At 40.0% G+C, this 19,229-nt stretch overlaps 1 protein-coding gene across 5 annotated transcripts; it reads right to left on the bottom strand.

The window, feature by feature from the left end:
- Nucleotides 1-568: 568 nt before the first annotated feature.
- LOC306838696 (uncharacterized protein) lies at nt 569-18,256 on the bottom strand. 5 transcript variants are annotated; one of them, XM_079367028.1, is made up of 21 exons: nt 16,360-18,256; nt 15,447-16,118; nt 14,738-14,800; nt 14,564-14,597; nt 13,711-13,909; nt 13,321-13,470; nt 12,444-12,615; nt 12,246-12,346; nt 11,980-12,137; nt 10,398-10,596; nt 10,019-10,168; nt 9,201-9,372; nt 9,011-9,111; nt 8,742-8,899; nt 5,085-5,140; nt 3,791-3,815; nt 3,495-3,693; nt 2,939-3,082; nt 2,634-2,805; nt 1,407-1,507; nt 569-1,309 (listed from the first exon to the last, which is right to left on the bottom strand). In XM_079367028.1, the coding sequence occupies exons 3-21, from the start codon at nt 14,796-14,798 to the stop codon at nt 1,148-1,150; spliced, it is 2,514 nt and encodes an 837-aa protein (XP_079223154.1). In that variant the 5' UTR covers nt 14,799-14,800; nt 15,447-16,118; nt 16,360-18,256; the 3' UTR covers nt 569-1,147. The 5 variants fall into 5 exon arrangements, with proteins under 5 accessions (XP_079223154.1, XP_079223152.1, XP_079223155.1 ...); XM_079367026.1 differs by having other exon boundaries at nt 14,738-15,897; nt 16,000-16,118; XM_079367029.1 differs by having other exon boundaries at nt 14,738-14,802; nt 16,018-16,118.
- Between the last annotated feature and the right edge of the window lie 973 nt (nt 18,257-19,229).

The raw sequence follows: 19,229 nt of genomic DNA, 5'->3' as shown, positions 1-19,229 counted from the left end.
TTGTTTCATTCATTGAATTCGAAAGTGGTTCTGATGTTGGATAGATGGTGAACAATGTTGAAAAAGGATTAGCTAATGTAATACCTTAAAACTCAACTTCTGTACAGTGATTATTTGCAGTGGAGTAGAGAGATAAAGAGATGGAGGAGCAGAGGTGTTTGTATGTGGTACAAAGTGTCACTGACATCAATAAATCTCAAGGTAAAAGTCGTGACAGAACAACTTTGACCTTTCAAAGCACGCTGGACTCGTCGCCAGTCAATAACAGGGCTGAAACTGACGACCAGTCACAATCACATTCACACCTACATACAATGTAGAATAACCGCTTAACAAAAGCATAAAAATAATGTCTTTGGATTGTGGAAGGAAGCCAGATTACCCAGGGAACTCAAACATTCACATCTATCCAAGGCTTTACAGTTTAATCACCCGTTCTAGAGTTCAAGCACCCAGAATCGCTTTAAATCATTCAATGTCACAGATGTAAAATAAATATTTATCTTTGATTCATTTACTTGTTTCTCCTGATTGAAACACAGGGAAGAACATTGCAAGAGATGACAGACATTTTGACATAAAGCTTTAATGAATTTGTGCTCAAACTCAGTGAAAACTGTAAGAGTTATGAAAAAAAAAACACCACATGAAACCATGTGTACATGTGCAGATCTTCTCTATCAGGTCACATCCTTCACAGTCACACATTACACAGTGAGCCTCTCTCAGCTGCAGCCCAATTCAATAAACGAAGACATTAACGGGTTTTACAGCATTTTATCAAATGGTTTTATTATTCAGTGTATTCATTCAGTACAATCATTTATTTTTCATATTGAATCTTATATGTCCAATTGCACTTTGAATTTACATTTCAATTATGTGTCCTTTCAGCATGAAAGTCAATAAAGTTCATTAACAACCCCCGTTATACTAAATTACTCTCTCTCTAGATTGACTAATGATACAATGAACTAATCACTCTAGATTATATGGCAACGGAAAAATGTCTAACAGGGATTTGTGAATATAACCTCACTCATAAAAGTTTTTAAAAAAAATTAAAAAATCACATACATTTAAACTAAAGATATGTTTGTGTTAAAACCCTGTAATCATTTCAGGTCTGCCTCAGCAGTGTGCAGGGTCACTGGTCGTTGAGGAAGTCTTCTCCAAATTCCACCATCTTTCTCAGTGCGTACAGAATCAGCTCATCAATGGCCTCGCTGGTGTTACTTTCTGAACAGTAGTTCTTCACCAGGAAGATGCAGTTTGGTTGAATGCCCAGCAAGCTGCTGTATTTGTCAACCTGAGATTTTAGGAAGGATGTTTCAGTGAGTTAGTAAAGGCAGAGTGATGACAGGATGAGAGTGAATCCATTCAGATATCTAACAACAGAAACACACCTGTTCCTTTGTGTATTTGCTCTTGTAGGCATTGGTTAAATCATTTTGGACTTCATCACAAGATTTATCAACTTTGGTGAGAATGGCCAGTTGGGGAATCTCTGCAGATGCAAAATGCACAATCAGGTTCAATAAGGATAAGTTCCACTCATATTTGGATCATTAAATCCAAAATAAATTTGTAAATGGAGCATCATCTTTAATTACAGATTCTACACAAAGATGTAAACGGTCTGGATCGTAGGAAGTGTTCTCGTTTCTGATTGCAGTGGAATCATGCAACAGCAGGCTTTGGTGTTTATGTGCAGGAAAAACAGTCCATGTGGAAACCAAAAGCAAACCCCACTAATCACATACAGTCTCCCATGGGAAGTATAATGACATGTACGATCAGATGATAATCAAATACAAATTCAAGATTTCAATTAAAGGGACATATCTGCTATGCAGTATTGTCAAAGCCAATCGGCATTTTGGTTCCCAAACCATCCGAGAAATGATCGAGCCAATCCTTATTCAACTGACAATAGCTCTGGTCAAAAGTTTTTTCTCCTTCAGACCTGACAAAACTCGACTTTTACTTATATATTTCGTGATGTACTTTCGACAAACTTAAGTAGTGTTTTGGAAAATTTTACTTCACATGTACTATGTGCGTTAATTTACTTTGCACTGTACAAATGTCTCATATAAATCTGTCAAATAAAATGTGTCAGAAATGTCTCACAGTACTGCATGTACAGTTTATAGGGATTCTTTGTCCCTTCTCACCCTGGACAGACGTAGGAATAGTCACGTAGGCTCTTTTCTCACACAAGGGGACAGATTGTGCCCTGCCGGGTGAGCAGTGGCTCTGTGTGGCGTGATGGAAGGGTGTTCTGAAATATTTATGTTTGCCTTTTCTCTGGGCCTCTTTCTCTCCTCACCGTATGAGAGAGGGGTCTTAGAACGCTGATTCTGCCTTCGAATCAATATTTATTGAGACCAGATCGATCTTGGGTTCTTTATTGAACGGATCTTCTCACTCTTTGGTAATAGAAAAATTCCACAACAGTAGTAAATAAAAAAACGCTGCACAAACTGCTGGCTTCACCAGAATTACAGATAAATTGGCATCAATTCCCAAAAGTATACACCATATCGTATTTCAGACGATAAGACAACGATTACAGATGGGTTCAAAGACGGTGTAGACAGAGTGATGACCACTGTGTTGTTTGCTCTTACCCATTCTACTTGCTGCAAGTCTGACCTCTCTCATCTTTGTCAAAACCTCCGGACTGATTACAGAGGCTGCATCAGTAGGAACAACACAAACCAGAACATGAACTTTGTCTTGCAGAGACTGACTTGAGTTGAAGCCTTCGAGGCCCTTCTTCAGTGGTTGATCAGGTTTGAACTTAAAGGAAAAAAAGTGTCATTGAAATCTTTTTAAAAGGACTATTGAAATGTTCAACGACACAGTGCATATTCATTGATAAGCTGCAGATGTAATGAAATAAAACAAAGAACTTGGACATCAATTAACGTACCTCATATCCCTCTTTCACATGTCCACTCAGGGCCAGCTTGACGTCCTCTACAAGAACGCCCTGTTGCTTCTCAAAGCCTGTGATGTCATGGAAGACTAAGGAGTACATGCTCTTTGCGTCTCTGCGGATCTGGAAACTTCTATACTGTGAAGAAAAAAAGTCTTGATATTAACATCTTGGTTGCGTGTGTTACACTATGTTTTTGCTGAAACCTAACAAGGGCACTGGTTTAGAAAAAAACACCTGCATCTATAGGAAACTAGCAATGACGTCCACTAGGCCTGGGTGATAAAAGTATAACGACAATTATTGCGAAATAATTAATTAGTACATTATTTTTGTCTATATAAATATAACAAATATTTGAAACATTTAAACTCAATATTTATTCTGACTGGACCCAACAAGTAAAACAGAAGTTCAAATAAAAGTCAAATACAAACAGAATACACTGGTGGTAAGGTCCAAAGAACTTCAAAAAGGAAGTTATTTAGTGGTTTGGTGTGCCATAAATTTAACATAATTATAACCCCACAGTCAACACTTTGATGCTTACTCTCACGGTGAAGCTGCTCCCAGAAATTGCATCCGTCAAAGCTCGACTGGTAATTTTGCCTCGTAAAACGCTGTCAACAGAGTTAATGAAACTGGATTTTCCAGCCCCGACGGGTCCATGAAGCAGAATTCTGAGTTGTTTGACATCATCGTTTTCAGGTCGGTAATTTCTCACAAAATCAAGATTATCCTTGTTGTTCCTGTTAAAAAATATTAAACCTCAAATATGAGACACTCAAACACTTATTAGAGCTGATTCCTTAAGAGTCATCACTGACTATGTTTAGTCATACTCACGCTGGCAGAGACCTCCACGGCTGATCTTGAGGGAAAATTAAAAACAAAAGGACAAATCATTTTTAACCAAAAATACAGCATGAATGTAAAGATTCTTACAATGCTAATCACAATATTTCGAACATCTTCCAAAATGGTGAAAGCATAAGCAAAAGAAGAAATTATGTGTCTAACTTTGCTGTTGTTTATAAGCTTTTTATAGGTTTTGCGTCCACTATAAATGCATGGGTTTCATTTTGATTAATGTAGGATAGTCTTCTAATCTTTGTTCAGGTTAATACATAGGCCTACTTGTAGAAGGGGGGGCAGCCTGTTTGGATGTAAACAATGTTTCATGATGTATCTTTTTCTTTGTAAGCTGCTACTGGATGCTTTGAATTTTCCCTCAGGATCAATCAAGTATATATCTATCTATAGTATCTATTAAACACGTAAACAGAACTAAAATATGCTCATAATATGTACTAGATGCGATTATTTAATAGTATGATATGAGAGGGCACCGGTAGCGCAGTGGCAGCGCACGCGTCACCATGTATGAAGGCTACAGTCCTACAGTCCGGCCTGGGTTCAACTTCTGTGGCCTCTTTCTCGCATGTCGATCCCTTCTCTCTCTCCCAGGTTTATGACTCTATCAGCTTTCTCTGTCTCTCCAATAAAGGCTAAAAAGCCCAAAAATAAATTAAAAAGAAAAAAAGGAATGTATGATATGATTGACATTACCCCGTATTTCAAAAACAAAAAAGTGGGATGAATGGATCAATCTCAAGCTTCTATTTTGAAAAACAGAAGCTCAGTGAGCTCCAGGGTGCATGACCAGGCAAGAGGGCTTCAGACATACTCTCATACATGCTGCTAGAGAGCCAGAAGAGAACCCCTACCAAAGCCAAAACTGTTCACCCACAAGTCCCAGCTCCTCAATAACAGCACATTATATTATTCGTAATAACAAGAACCCATAATATCAGCATTATTATATCATATAGTTATGTGAATGTACACATTTATGTGACGAATTTCTTCAAAAAGCCTTTTTCTCCCATTTGCTGAATACACTACATGTTTACAGGGACATTATATTAAAAGTTGGTTAATAAATGTAAAATGTGAAAAACATTAAGGGGATTAAATATGATAGAAACAGGGTATAGGCAGTACAATGCTAGGGGCACTGGCCATCAACATCAATCATCAGGTGAAAATACCTTGTAAACTGGGTCATCATGGTATTTCTGTAGTTTGATAGCCTGACCTTTTTGTTCACAGAAATTTTTGCATGGGGCCTCAAACTCACCAAAGACAGGAAGTGGAGGACACTGGATGTCTGAATCAATGGCTGCTGCTCTCATACTAAAAAGGTAAGACACAGATCAGATTAGGCTATTTAATGATACATTGAAACCTATGACAGCCAGAACCCCCTAAACCTGTATACTCTCTCTTTAGTTTACCCCCCATGATTCCTCAACTCTGGGGTAACAAAGACATCCTACATTTTAATGTAAAAGTACAAATCAATTTGAAGCCCAGTTTGTGCTTAAGAATTCACAACGATCATTGTTCGTTCTTACATAACCAACAAATGTATAAAGGTGAAATTTGAAAAGTGTTATGTGACAAAGGGTCAACTGAATTAATGTCATGTTTTGTGTTTCATATTTAATTCTCGATTATGTTCCGTTATGCTTACCTTTGTTTCTGTCTTTCAGATCCTTCTTTTGTTCCTGCTGTGTGTTAGATCCGCCCTGATTACCTGCACCGGTTTCGTTCCTCTGGTTGCCTATATATTTAATCCCAGCGTGTCCTGCCTCGTGTTTCCAGTTCATAGTGTTTCACACCTGTAGCATTTTTGTACCAGCCTGTGTGTCATGGTTTGGTTTTGTCTCTGTGTTTCTTCTTGTTTTAGTTTTCATTCTGTCCTTAGTGTTATTTGTTTCCTAGTGTTTATTGTTTCCCTCGTGTGCTTTAATGTTTCATAGTCTTGTGTTTACTTTAGTCTTCAGTGTGTTTCCCTGTGTCCTCCTATGTTGCCTGTTAGTTTATTTCCTGTCTTGTATTTTAAGTGTTGTCTTTAGTGTTTCCTGTTTTATTTTGTAGATCTGGTTTTGGTGGTGGTGTCAGTGTTGGGTTTTACTTTGTACTTGTCCTCAGTTGTTCTGGTCTTGTGTTCTTTGTTCCTTGTGTTTCCCGCCTTTGTGATTACCCTGATGTTCCTCACCTGTCTCGTTAGTCTCACCTGTGTCTGATTACCCCGTGTCTATTTAGTCTCCGCGTTTGCCTCAGTTTCTTGTCGGTTCATTGTCATTGTCTTTCGTATGTCGTTGTCTTTGGTTGCTGTCGGTTGTGTCTTGTGCAAGTGTCCTGAATTTTGGATTTGGATGTTCTTCGTTTTTGGATTTAGTTTTCTCCTCGTAAGTTTTTGTTTTATCTTTTGTTAATAAATTGTGTTATTCTGCACTTGGGTCCTCCTCCCTGTTTCCTGCCTGCTACATCGTGACAGAATGAACCGACCATACATGGACCCAGCAGAAGATTTTTGTTTAAATAAACCTTCTCCCTGGGATGGGACAAGGCTTGCTTTTTTCCCCTGGTACAAGAGGTAGGAGGAGACAAGGCCGGGCAACACGGTGTCCGGACTCCATATCCTCTCATGCTCTGGTGGACTTTTTTAATGGACTTGTACTTGGAGCCAGAAGGCTCCACAAAGCCTCGGCTCAGGCTTCAGTCCAGGACTTGGCCTAGTCCTCAACCCAGACCACAACTCAGTCTAGGCTTCAGCCTCATGGTGCCTCAGAGTGTCTGCTACCTGTCCCTGTTCCAGCAGAGCGCCGTCTGCCACCAGCTCCGGCAGAGCGCTGTCTGCTACCTGTCCCTGTTCCGGCAGAGCACCGTCTGCTTCCTGTCCCTGTTCCGGCAGAGCACCGTCTGCTTCCTGTCCCTGTTCCGGCAGAGCGCCGTCTGCTTCCTGTCCCTGTTCCGGCAGAGCACCGTCTGCTTCCTGTCCCTGTTCCGGCAGAGCACCGTCTGCTTCCTGTCCCCGTTCCGGCAGAGCGCCGTCTGCTTCCTGTCCCCGTTCCGGCAGAGCGCCGTCTGCTTCCTGTTCCTGTTCCGGCAGAGCGCTGTCTGCTTCCTGTTCCTGCAGAACGCCGTCTGCCTCCTGTCCCCGTTCCGGCAGAGCACCGTCTGCTTCCTGTCCCTGTTCCGGCAGAGCACCGTCTGCTTCCTGTCCCTGTTCCGGCAGAGCACCGTCTGCTTCCTGTCCCTGTTCCGGCAGAGCACCGTCTGCTTCCTGTCCCTGTTCCGGCAGAGCGCTGTCTGCTTCCTGTCCCCGTTCCGGCAGAGCGCCGTCTGCTTCCTGTTCCTGTTCCGGCAGAGCGCTGTCTGCTTCCTGTTCCTGCAGAACGCCGTCTGCCTCCTGTCCCCGTTCCGGCAGAGCGCCGTCTGCTTCCTGTCCCCGTTCCGGCAGAGCGCCGTCTGCTTCCTGTCCCCGTTCCGGCAGAGCGCCGTCTGCTTCCTGTCCCCGTGCCTGCTGAACGCCGTCTGCCACCAGCTTCGGCAGAGCGTTGTCAGCTTCCTGTCCCCGTGCCTGCTGAACGCCGTCTGCCACCAGCTTCGGCAGAACGCTGTCAGATTCCTGTTCCCGTGCCTGCTGAGCACCGTCGGCGTCAAGTTGAGGTTCCCTCGGCATTCGGGCCAATGCCCGTCGACATCTCCTCGCTGGTTCGGCCGACAACTGACAACGTCGTCTCAGCGGTTTGGCCGACATCCGATGACGTCTCCTCTGCAGTCCGGCCAACACCCGACGACATCTCCTCTGCGATCCGGCTGACACCCGACGACATCTCCTCTGCGGTCCGGCCGACGCCTGAGCTTCCCTCGGCGGTCTGGCCAACGTCCAACGACATTCCCTCTGTGATCCGGCCGACGCCTGACGTCTCCTTCTCCGTGTTCCGGCCGACTCCTGACGTCTCCTTCTCCGTGTTCCGGCCGACTCCTGACGTCTCCATCCCTGTGTTCCGGCCGACTCCTGACATCTCCTCCTTGACAGTCCAGCCAACACCAGAAGTTCCATCGTCTGTGATCGGGCTGGCTCCTGGGCCCTTGGAGGAGGTCCTGCCCTTCACTGGCCAGCCTCCCGGCCGTCCCCCAGAGCTCTCTCTCGTCTGCTCGGCCTCCCGGCCGTCCCCCAGATCTTTCCCCTCCCCTGTGTTTGTTCGGCCTCCGGGCCGTCCACCTGAACTGACTAAGGCCTGTATGCCTGAAGGTTTAATTTTAAATTTTTTCTGGGTTGTTATGTATGGGAGGAGGGACAGCGATTGTGAATTGTAACAAAGCCGACCTTGTATTGTCTACAAGGTCGGCTTTTTCTACAGAAATAAATTAAGTTTCTTTATTGTGTAGAAGACGACGCTGTATTCTTGTCAGTTCTGGATTACGACAAATTTATTTATAAACATTCCTCAGCTTCAACATTGAAGCCTCCTAACTCCGTCACTCGGCCCTGAGATTCATAACTGGTGATAAATTCGTCACTCGTCACTGTGACCTGTACGAGAAGGTCGGTTGGCCCTGGTTTTTGTACATTTTTCAGACTTTAATTGGTAACTTCCCCCTTACATACCAGATCTGTTGGAGTGGAATTCAGGCACCTACATGATCGGTTCTTCTGATTATAGTTTTAAAACTTCCTCAAGCGTACAACTCGCCCTCCAGCAAGTTCTTCCCTCTTTTAAGCTGTTTTCACGTTGTTTTATTTGATTTAATTATTTCATCTTCATTATGTAAATATTTTGAATAATTTGATTGCAATGTTTATGCAAACAAAGTAAATATTGTGTCCAACTTTAGATTTTGTGCCTTGCACAGAATTATTTTTTCTCATGTTTTAACCACCAATTTATCAATCACACCCTTTATCATGCATTTTCAGGAAGTAGTGAGCTGGTCTTACATGTCATTGAGGTAGTCTTCTCCGTAGTTTACCATCTGTCTCAGTGCGGTCAGTATCGGCCCACTGATCTCGTCACACGTGTTGGCTTCTGAGTTGTAGTTCTTTACCAGAAAGAAGCAGCTGATAGGAATTCCCAGCATCTCGCTGAATTTTTCCACCTACGTGTCAGAGTCAAATCATTTCAGATAATCAGTGAAGCTCAGACTAGATGTTGAAATGTGATGAAAAATGAACTAAAACTCAACAATAACACATCTAAACAGAATCACCTGTTCCTTCAGCTTCTTGCTCTTGGTTATGTTGTTAATATTTTTTTTGACCTCAGGACAAGCTTTATCAACTTTGGTGAGGATGGCCAGTTCAGGAATACCTGTAGAAGTGAAACATTTTCAGTATTTTAATCATTTGTTTTTCTTGTAATGTCTGATATATAAATCTATGAGTGATATCTGTTCTTACCCAGATCACTGGCAGCTCGTCTGACTTCTCTTAACTTCTGCACGACTTTGTCATCTAACACAGAGACTTTGTCGACAGGAACGACACAGACCAGCATGTGGATTTTGTCATCCAGAGAGGGATCAGAGTTGTAGCCCGGGTCATTCTCTGTCAGGGGGCTATCAGTACGAAACTAAAAAACAGACATTCTAGTATTTTTCAATGCACAGATCCTGGAATGTTTCAGTGAATAATAAAGCAAAAATAATGGTAAAGAAAAACCTCCCAGGTTGCTGTGATGAATCTAACCTTTTCTGGAACAGATTCATTCTGAGCTGATCCTCATTCTTAATTTTTTTAATATATTCTGCTTTTACAATCCATTATTGAGAGACTTGCTTCTCAAACACACAGACCTTAATACTTGTGCTCGGGGCAAAGTACAAAGCAATCCGTCAAATGGGAAAACACCCTGAGAAAGCACAATGTCATAACCAAGCAACAGAGTTGACAAGCCTTCTCAATAGTATGAAAGTTTCTGTACCGTTCTCAACTACAAAGTGTTCCTAAATTACTCATCTAGGACTGTTTGCTAGAATATTTTTTTTTTTAAGCTAAATTAGAAGCTGGGCGAGAGGATTTTCAGGATTTTATGGATATGAGCCCAGTGCTTTTGCAGCCTACCTCCAGTGGAAACTCAAGGAACTGCAGGTTTTGTAGTTCTGAATTGGCTTCATTTTTGAACAGCAGAGGTTGCTGCTTGCATCAATTTAAAACACTTGTTGAAATGAACTTCACAGGGCTCTTTAACAAAAAAAAAAAAATTTGTAGGAGTGTACCTTGTAATCATCCCTTACATGTCCCTCCAGAGCCAGTTTGATATCTTCCACCTGGACTCCGTTGGTGTCATTTCCATCAAGGCCCATGGTGTCGTTAAAAACAAAAGAATAGAAGCGCTGATCATCTTTTTCTATTCTGTACATTTTATACTGTGAAGAAGAAGGAGATAAGATGTTCATCATTTGGATAAATCTATGAGACAAAACAAAAAAAGTTTTTTTTTTTTTTCCCCGGAAAACATCAAATATATATATATATTTTTTATCTTCTTACTGAAACTAAGTTGTCACAAAATGATCATTTCTTCATGGATTTGAGAGGGTAGAGTTTACAGAGAATGGTGAATAATCTTAGTCTGGAGTCACCATTTACTCTTACCTTTGAGGTAAAGCTGCTCCCTGTGTTAGAATTCGTCCCAGCTCGATTTGTAACTCTGCCTCTCAAAGCACTGTCAACAGAATTCACAAAACTGGACTTGCCGGCACCGACTGGTCCATGAAGCAGAATCCTGAGATATTTGAGTTCTTGGCTTCGAGGTTGGTAAGACTTCAGAAAGTTGAGATTAACCTGAGTGCTCCTGTTCATAGGAGAACACAAAATTCATTATTCAGGGTTGTAAACATTGAATGTAACGTAACAGTGGGCCTCATTCACTGACAGTGCGTAAGCACAAATCTTTATTATTCCCCAATTCAGCCAGCACACCCCCAACTTTCTGTTTATGGATGATGATGCTCCACAACATCATGCCAGATTTGTCACAGCTTGACTTTAGGAAGTCAGAGTGCCTCATATGGTATGGCCAGCAATGTCCCCTGACATGAATCCCATAGAGCAGGGGTAGCCAACCCTGGTCCTCGAGGACTACTATCCTGCATGTTTCAGATGTCTCCCTCTTCCAACACACCTGATTCAAATGATCAGGATTGTTATCAGGCTTCTGCAGAACTTGATGATGAGATAATCATTTGAATCAGGTGTGTTGGAAGAGGGAGACATCTAAAACATGCAGGATAGTAGCCCTCGAGGACCAGGGTTGGCCACCCCTGCCATAGAGCATATCTCTGACCAGCTGAAGCAGCGACTGAATGCTTGTACCCCGACCCCAAGAGACTTGGCAAAACTGCATGAAGCACTTGTGGAGGAGTGGAAGGCATTGCCTCAGAACAACATCATGAGGCTAGTTAGGAGCATGAGACATTGCTGTCAAGCGGCCATTGCGGAAAAGGGTGGAAACACAAGCTTCTGACTTTGTCAATTTTGGTTATTTGGGGCTATCTTTGTTATCATCTAAATTGTTGGTGTAATACATTTTGCACAAATGAAAATGGTGTTTCTTCTCATTCATTAGTAGTAACACCAAAGGGAACTATTACTTATATCATTCAAATTAAGACCAGAATCATCAAACAAGAAATGATGGATAACTGTCCATTGTGCCAATGGGTGGTATACACATGAGGTTTGACTTGATATTGACAGGGGCGTGAGAGCTGTATCTCAAACGTGGGAAAGATGTAAATCTTGGGACACAGAAGTGGTGTATCGTTGAATCAGGGGGTGTTTTGGCCTTTCAACACCAAAAGAGCAGAGATGGATCATTCAAGCAAATCAACTTTACATAGCACATTTACAACAGCTTCAGCTGACCAAAGTGCTTTACAGGCACACAAACGGATACTTCCCTAGACTGAAATTATCAAAAGGGAAGGAAACAACCATTCTTATAAAAAAAAATTGGTCACATATTTGGACCCATAGGATAAGAGACTTATTTCGAGTAGTGTAAATATTCGGTCCCACTTTTGATTTTGTACCTCACACACAGACATTAATAAATCCACTATGTCAAACTCAACAAAGAAATGTCAAGAAATCTTTTTTCTATCTTGTTTTCATCACCAATTTATCAATCACACCCTTTATCATGCATTTTCTGGGAGTACTGAGCTGTTCTTACATGTCGTTGAGGTAATCTTCTCCGGAGTCGACCATCTGTCTCAGTGCGGTCAGTATCGGCCCGTTGATGTTGTCACACGTGTTGGCTTCTGAGTGGTAGTTCTTCACCAGAAAGATGGAGTTGCAAGGCATTTCCAGTGTCACGCTGAATTTTTCCATCTACGTTTCAGAATTAAATAATTTCAGATAATCAGGGATTGCAAAGCTGAAACCAGACGTGGAAATATGATATACAAAGAACTGAAATTCAACAATAAATATAAACACCTGTCCCTTCAGGTATTTGCTCTTGTATAAGTTCTTAATATCTTTTTTGACCTCAGGACAGGCTTCATCAACTTTGGTGAGGATGGCCAGTTGGGGAATTTCTGTAAAAATGAAACATTTTCAGTATTTGTTTCTTGTTTCTTTGTTTTTCTTGTAATGTCTGATATGTAAATCTAAGTGTGTGATATCTGTTCTTACCCAGATCCCTGGCAGCTCGTCTCACTTCTCTTAACCTCTGCACGACTTTGTCATCTAACATAGAGACTTTGTCGGCAGGAACGACATAGACCAGCACGTGGACTTTGTCATCCAGAGAGGGCTTGGGGTTGTAGCCCGGGTCATTCTCTGTCAGTGGGCTATGAGTACGAAACTAGAAAACAAAAATATCTGTTCTGTTACTATTTTTCAATGTTCTTTATGTAACAGCCACTGGGCTTTAAATGTATTTTCTCTCATGCACTCTCGCTGAACAGTTTTTTTAAATTACATTTTCTGTTGCTTATTATTCTTTATATTTGACATTTTTTACATTCTAATTTGTATATCTTGGTAACTGTTCTTATTTTTTCATATATTGTAATACTTGTCATTTCTTTCTCACCATTACACCAAGACAAATGTCTCACGTGTAAATGAGGCTGATCCTATTTTTTTTTTTTTTTTAATAAATTCTGGTTTTACACTAAGAGACTTGCTTCTCAAACACACAAATTTTACCAAATCTTTGTGCTCAGGGCACAGTACAAAACAATCGAGTCTCATGGGAAAACACTTTGAGAGGGCACTCAACCAACTGCAACTTCTAAAGAAAATGTCATGCCTAGCAACAGTCGACCACCCCTCCTCATTAAGATACGTTTTTATCCCTTCCTTGCTCAGAGAGTGTTCCTACATCACTCCTCATCTAGGACTACTTGCCAGGATTCTTTAAATTAAATTAGATTTTTTTCAGGTTTTTAACCCCCGGGCTTCATTTTTGAACAGCAGAGGTTGCTGCTTGCATTAATTTAAAACAGTGGTTGAAATGAACTCCACAGGGCTGTCTAATAAAAAAAAGAAAGTTTTAGAAGTGTACCTTGTAACCATCTCTTACATGTCCCTCCAGGGCCAGTTTGATATCTTCCACCTGGACTCCATTGTTAAGGTTTCTCTCAAGGCCCATGATGTCGTTGAAAATAAAAGAATGGAAGCTCTGATCATCTTTTTCTATTCTGTACGTTTTGTACTGTGAAGAAGACAGAGTCTTGATTTGCATCGTTGAGGTAAAGATAAAAATTAAAACAACAATATAATTAGTTTATTTCATTTATTTTTTAGAGAACTTCTGTTGATCAAATGTTTGATATTTCTTTTTTAATCTTCTTATAAAAACTTATCCATTTCTTCATGGAATTGAGAGAGTGGAGTTTACAGAGAATGATGAATAATCTTAGTCTGGAGTACCACAGTCATCATTTACTCTTACCTTTGAGGTAAAACTGCTCTCTGTGTTAGCATTCGTCCCAGCTCGATTTGTAACTCTGCCTCTCAAAGCACTGTCAACAGAGTTCACGAAACTGGACTTGCCGGCACCGAATGGTCCATGAAGCAGAATCCTGAGATGTTGGACTCCCTGGCTTCGTGGTTGGTAAGATTTCAGAAAGTTGAGATTTTCTTGAGCGCTCCTGTTGATAGATTCATTATTGTAAATCGATCTCATGTCGATTTCTTTATACACCCTATTTTGCTGCCTCTATTACTTTCATATCTATAGCTTTCATATTTTTTTATGTGTCAGCAGTTTTTATTGTTTACATTTCATTTTTAGCTTAAACCTCCTAAAGGTTTGCTCTCCAAATGTCTTTCATTTATCATTCATTTCTTAATATTTGTCTCACCTTGATTTCTAGCTTCATGCCACATTCATTGTTTTTGATTGCTTCATGATACTCTTACTTCTTATTGTTTTTCTTGTAATTGCTCCTCTATCTTCTTACATCCTCACTCCCCTTGGTCTCAAACTAAGTTGCTGGGTTCCTATATTGTTTGGGTTAAAATAGGATTATTGCTTTTCTGATGTTGGTCAGGTTCTTGTTTGAGTTATGTTACCGTCTAGGTTTTATTGGTCTGGTGTCTCTTCCGTTTTGTATTGTTATGATGACTTTCTGTTTACATTTGGGTTCTCGTGTGTTATGTTTTGTTCTGTAAATGTCAAAACACTTTCTGAAACTTTGTTTTTAAAAAACAAGTTATTATGTTGTTGTTATTATTCTCATTGATGCCCCGCTGTGTGGCAGAACCACACCCAGGGTCACCACCCTGACTTCCTGTTAACTTACATCGACGGAGTCCTCCATGGCTGACTTAAAAGAGCTGAAAGACAAATTCACATGCTAACATACAGAAAGAAAACTTCAGACTATTTAAACAATTTAAAAATAATTATGTCCACTACTATGAACAAAATTGAATTATAAACAGGAATAATTGTTGCTATATGTGGAAAGTCTTACGAGAAGGTGGAAGTGGAAGTGGAGGTGGGGCTGGGGCTGGTTTGGATTCTTTTCCTCCCATATCTGTAAAATATAAGAGTTGTATGTTAAGGTTCATGACTTTACCTCAATAAAGGAAGAATATTCAGATCATAAACTCTGTAAATAACAATGATGAACACAGCTCTGCAGATGAATGATGAAGTCATGATGTATGGATTTGTGTCAGAGCCATAAATCTGATTATTACTGTTACCTGTTACTGGTGTGTAAAATATTCAGAGTTTATGAGTCACAGAAAGTTTCACTGCTGGATAAATAAAGTGGACTAGAAGGTTCATTATTCCTCTGCACTGCAGCAGAGTAAAAACATGAAGCTGAATATTTCAGATAAAGTACATCAGAACTTTTATCTGATATTTAATCAGACGTACACAACCTCAGTATGTGGTGTTAAACATGTTTATAGAAACATGCAGTAGATCATAGAGTCATCTTTAAATTCATCCATCAGTTAAAAAACAGTTCATGTGAGTCACTTGTTAAAAGCAACTCTTAAATAAAACATTTCCACGTTCACATCATTCATAAAAAAATAAACAAACTAAGAGGGCAAAAGGAAAGATTAGGAGTCCTTTATAAAAAGATTTATCATTAAAAAAAAAAGAATAAAATCAGGAAATATAAAGCAAACCAAAGTCAACATAACTAATAATAAAATCAGTCTTACCTTTTGTTGTGTTGCTCTGAATGACTGACTCTGAAAATGTGACAGCTGGGTTTTTTATTGCATCTCTGACTTTCACTTTTGCTCCGTTCCTGGTTATCTTTCAAGAAATCACCTGATCTTCTGATAATTACCTGCTGTTTTTTTTTTATCATGTGCAGGTTTATCAGAATTTGTTTACTCATTTTTCTTTCCGTGTTTACCTGTTCATGTCACCTGGCTCTTACATGCAGCTGATTCCACCTGCCCTTCACTGTCCCCTTCTTCTTCTATATTCATCCCCTTCGCCCATTTCCTTTATTCATGCGTCTTTACGATTATGCATTGTTTATGTATTTGCAGCATGTTTGATCGCGCAGTTGTTTCAGCTTTTTGCAGCACATCTTTTTTTTTCCCATTTGTAATACAGTTTGAAAAATTTCTCTAATTTTGGGTTTCTGCGTGCACTTTTGAACTGTGGAAACGTAATGAAGACACACGGATAAAGCTAATAACGTCCTGACTTCTTTATCTGACCAAACTGATCACAATGATGGCCAATAAGCTAGATATAAACCTCAGTGTAAACATAACTTTTTTCCTTCAGGATCCCGCTCCTGTACACATTCCTGGTGATTCTTTCGATCTCTGGACAGACTTCATCAATGTGCGTGAGAAAAGCCATTTCGGGAACCTCTGCAAATAAAAAAGAAAAAAAGCAGAATCCAAGTCAGTCGAGATTATCTTTGTTGTAATATTTAAACTTATAAAGCCTAATAACTAAGTCTGTCTGTAAGCCTGACATCCCTCATTTTTTCACATTGATCACCCCTCGGTTAAAGCAGAGGAAGGATTGAACTAAAATACAGTAAAAACATGTTAGAGCAAGAAATATATCAGGGGAAATATAAAACACAGTTTGATTGATTTCTTGTACCTTCATGCCTAGTTTGAGGTCCTCTGCACCAACTCCTCTCTTGGTTTCTTCTTTAATGATATCAGTGAAGGAAAAATGGTAAAAGGTCTTCTGATCCTTTCTGGGTTTTGTAAGTTGTGTACTCTAAAATTAAAAGTGCTGTTATTTTGACAATAGTGCCACCTGTTGATCAAGAGGAGTCATCACGTTGGTTAGTCTCCCCTCACTTTTTCCATCACACTCATTTCCTCTTCACACATGCAAAAAAATGTTTTAGGGCGGGCTGCGTGTATGAACGCAGATTTAGCACCAGAAGTTCATCAAGACATTATCCTGTTGAAATTTTCAGGAAGTTCAGGTGAGCACAGCAGGTAACATTCAGGACAAAAAATCAGAGCAAAGAACTGTTTGTGTTGATACTGTGGATACGTCCAATAACATTGCATTGCTATTTAGGAAAAACTATTATTAGGGTTGTGTGTGATAATGGCAGGTGTTTGTGGTGCAATCCCTAAATCCTAAACAGTGGAAGTAGGATATAAGACAGTGTAAGAAGGTAAAACAAGCAGAGAAACATAAAGATAAAAACATGTCAACTTGCTGTGCCTTGATCTAAAGTGTTGTACCAATAACAAAATAAAGTTGTTTAACTTGCAGTGATCTCTCGGACTACATAAATTGTTGAATCCTGATTCACTTTTATTATCTTTTTCTCCATTAAAACACTTAATAAAACAAGTTCATTCTTATAACATGAATGAAGTTCCTGAATAGAAAAATGATATACAGTATTTCATGAACGCAAAATTAAACTACAGTTTCTTGTTAAGCTGTTGCTTATCTTGACTTATTTATTATCTATTGTGAGTTATAAAGAGATGGATGGTATACCAGGGGGGTAATTCCATCAACATAGCCAAAGAAAGCCAAGCTTACCTGAAGTTGTCTGACTCGCTTTGAGCACGCACCAGAGTTTCGAGAAGCCCAAATGAATGAAAAGACGATCAAATGAGTCACGCAGAGGGGAGAGATAGTGCGCAGCTTTTCTCAACAGATGAGCAAACACTGCTGAGTGACCCGTTCGAAGAATGTAGAGACTTTTTTGCGAAATATGCAATTTTGTTGACATAACGCTTCCTATGTAATAAACTATTCCGAGCGCCCCGGTTCTTCTCTTAGAACTCACCTTTATCTTATTATATTGCTCTTTAAAGTTGTTTTGTCTTACCTTACCTTGCTTCCCCTTGTACCAGAAATGAATTAAATTACTCTCGCGAGTGTGATGAACTAGTTTTACCTTTTAACACTGTAAATGTTCTGTTTTCTTTAGTATCCTTATTTATTAAACCGACTGAGAGATAAATAGGATTTTTGAAGTTATAGTAAGTTATCAATTTATTTACTCCTTTGTAAATGAAATCACTCCAGACACAATCTCAGCACTTATTTAGAGTATTAGAAAACTACAAAGAAAAATTAAATGATAGGCAAGTACTCTTTAAACCCAACTAATGGCGCGCTTGAGCATACTAACACTTTTGTTTTTTCTGATTAGGTCACCAATCAATCAATCAATGAATCAATCTTTATTTATATAGCGTCAATTCATAACAGGCGTTATCTCGAGACACTTTACAAAAGCAGGTAAAGGACCTTACTGTTTGTCTGTTAACATTAACAAAAGAGCAGGTAACAAGACCATGCTCATTGTTATGTTTACAAAAAGCAGGTAAAGGACCTTACTTATGGCTATATTACAAGAGACCAAAATATATTGGCATAATTTAAACAAAATAAAATCTACAAAAATTTACTTAAATCCGTTAAAACACATGAATACACTCGTAACACTTTAATGTGGGTCCCCACTAAAAATAACTAAAGATAGCATTACAATAATCAAAACCCTGTTGCAGGTTTGAATTGAGTTTAACTCGGCCGCGTCGAACAGTCAGTTTAACACTAATAAAGAAGAAAGGCGGTACAAACCAGCTCAGCCACGGTCAATAAGACCGCCACTCACCGTTAGCAGCTCACCTCAGCGGCCATGAAACAAAGTCACCACCCGCCCTCAGTCGTGGCAATGGCAAAACAGTCCGGGGACAAAACACAAAGGCAAAACAGGAGGGAAACATGGAGTCTCCCTCCGTATCCGTCCGCTCCCGCCGCTGATGCTAATCGTACCTGTGCTAGAACAGAATTAGCACTCGAGCTAACAAGCAGTAGCCGATGAGGTTACTTTCGCGTTCACACAAACATGAACTAAATAAAACTGGAAGCTGTTTTTCACCTCACTACATTCACTTTATCCAACACTTAAATCAGTTATTTAGCTCTTTAAGTCAAGTTCGTTAGTTATCTCCTCATGTTCACAGCAGTAGAGAAGACAGCTCAAGTCCCCTCCGCTTCTCTCTGCTTTTTCTTTGCCCCGCCCCTCGACCAATCACAAATTAAGAAACGTGATGTCTCTCTAAATTGACCTATGGGAGGACGGTAACAAGACTACATATAAACATAAACTAGACTGTCTTGCCTCCTGTTGAGGGATGTAAGATTCACACAAACTATAAAGTAACGTTAGTGGCTCTACTGAGCCATGAAAATACAAAAACTTTTGTAGAGCCTGTGGGGTTTGTATTTCTATGTATATTTTAACTTAACTTTACTTCATGTTAATTCTGGGATTTATCCCTGTGATACATTTGTTTCATGTGCATTTCACTTGATATTATTCTGTGCACAGGTCTGTCTAATTTAAAGTACTTTGAATTGCTTTTGTATGAAATGTGCTGCAATAGTAACCATATCTTTTATTGCTAATGTATTAATACATTTATGCTCAGGCAAGATAGTCACAGTGATTCATAATTTACACAGCAGTGAGCCTTTTT

The sequence above is a fragment of the Symphodus melops genome (assembly GCF_947650265.1).
Source record: "Symphodus melops genome assembly, chromosome: 17".
NCBI lineage: Eukaryota > Metazoa > Chordata > Actinopteri > Labriformes > Labridae > Symphodus > Symphodus melops.
Note: the sequence above shows the minus strand (reverse complement) of the source record. Positions and strands in the feature narration are given on the sequence as shown.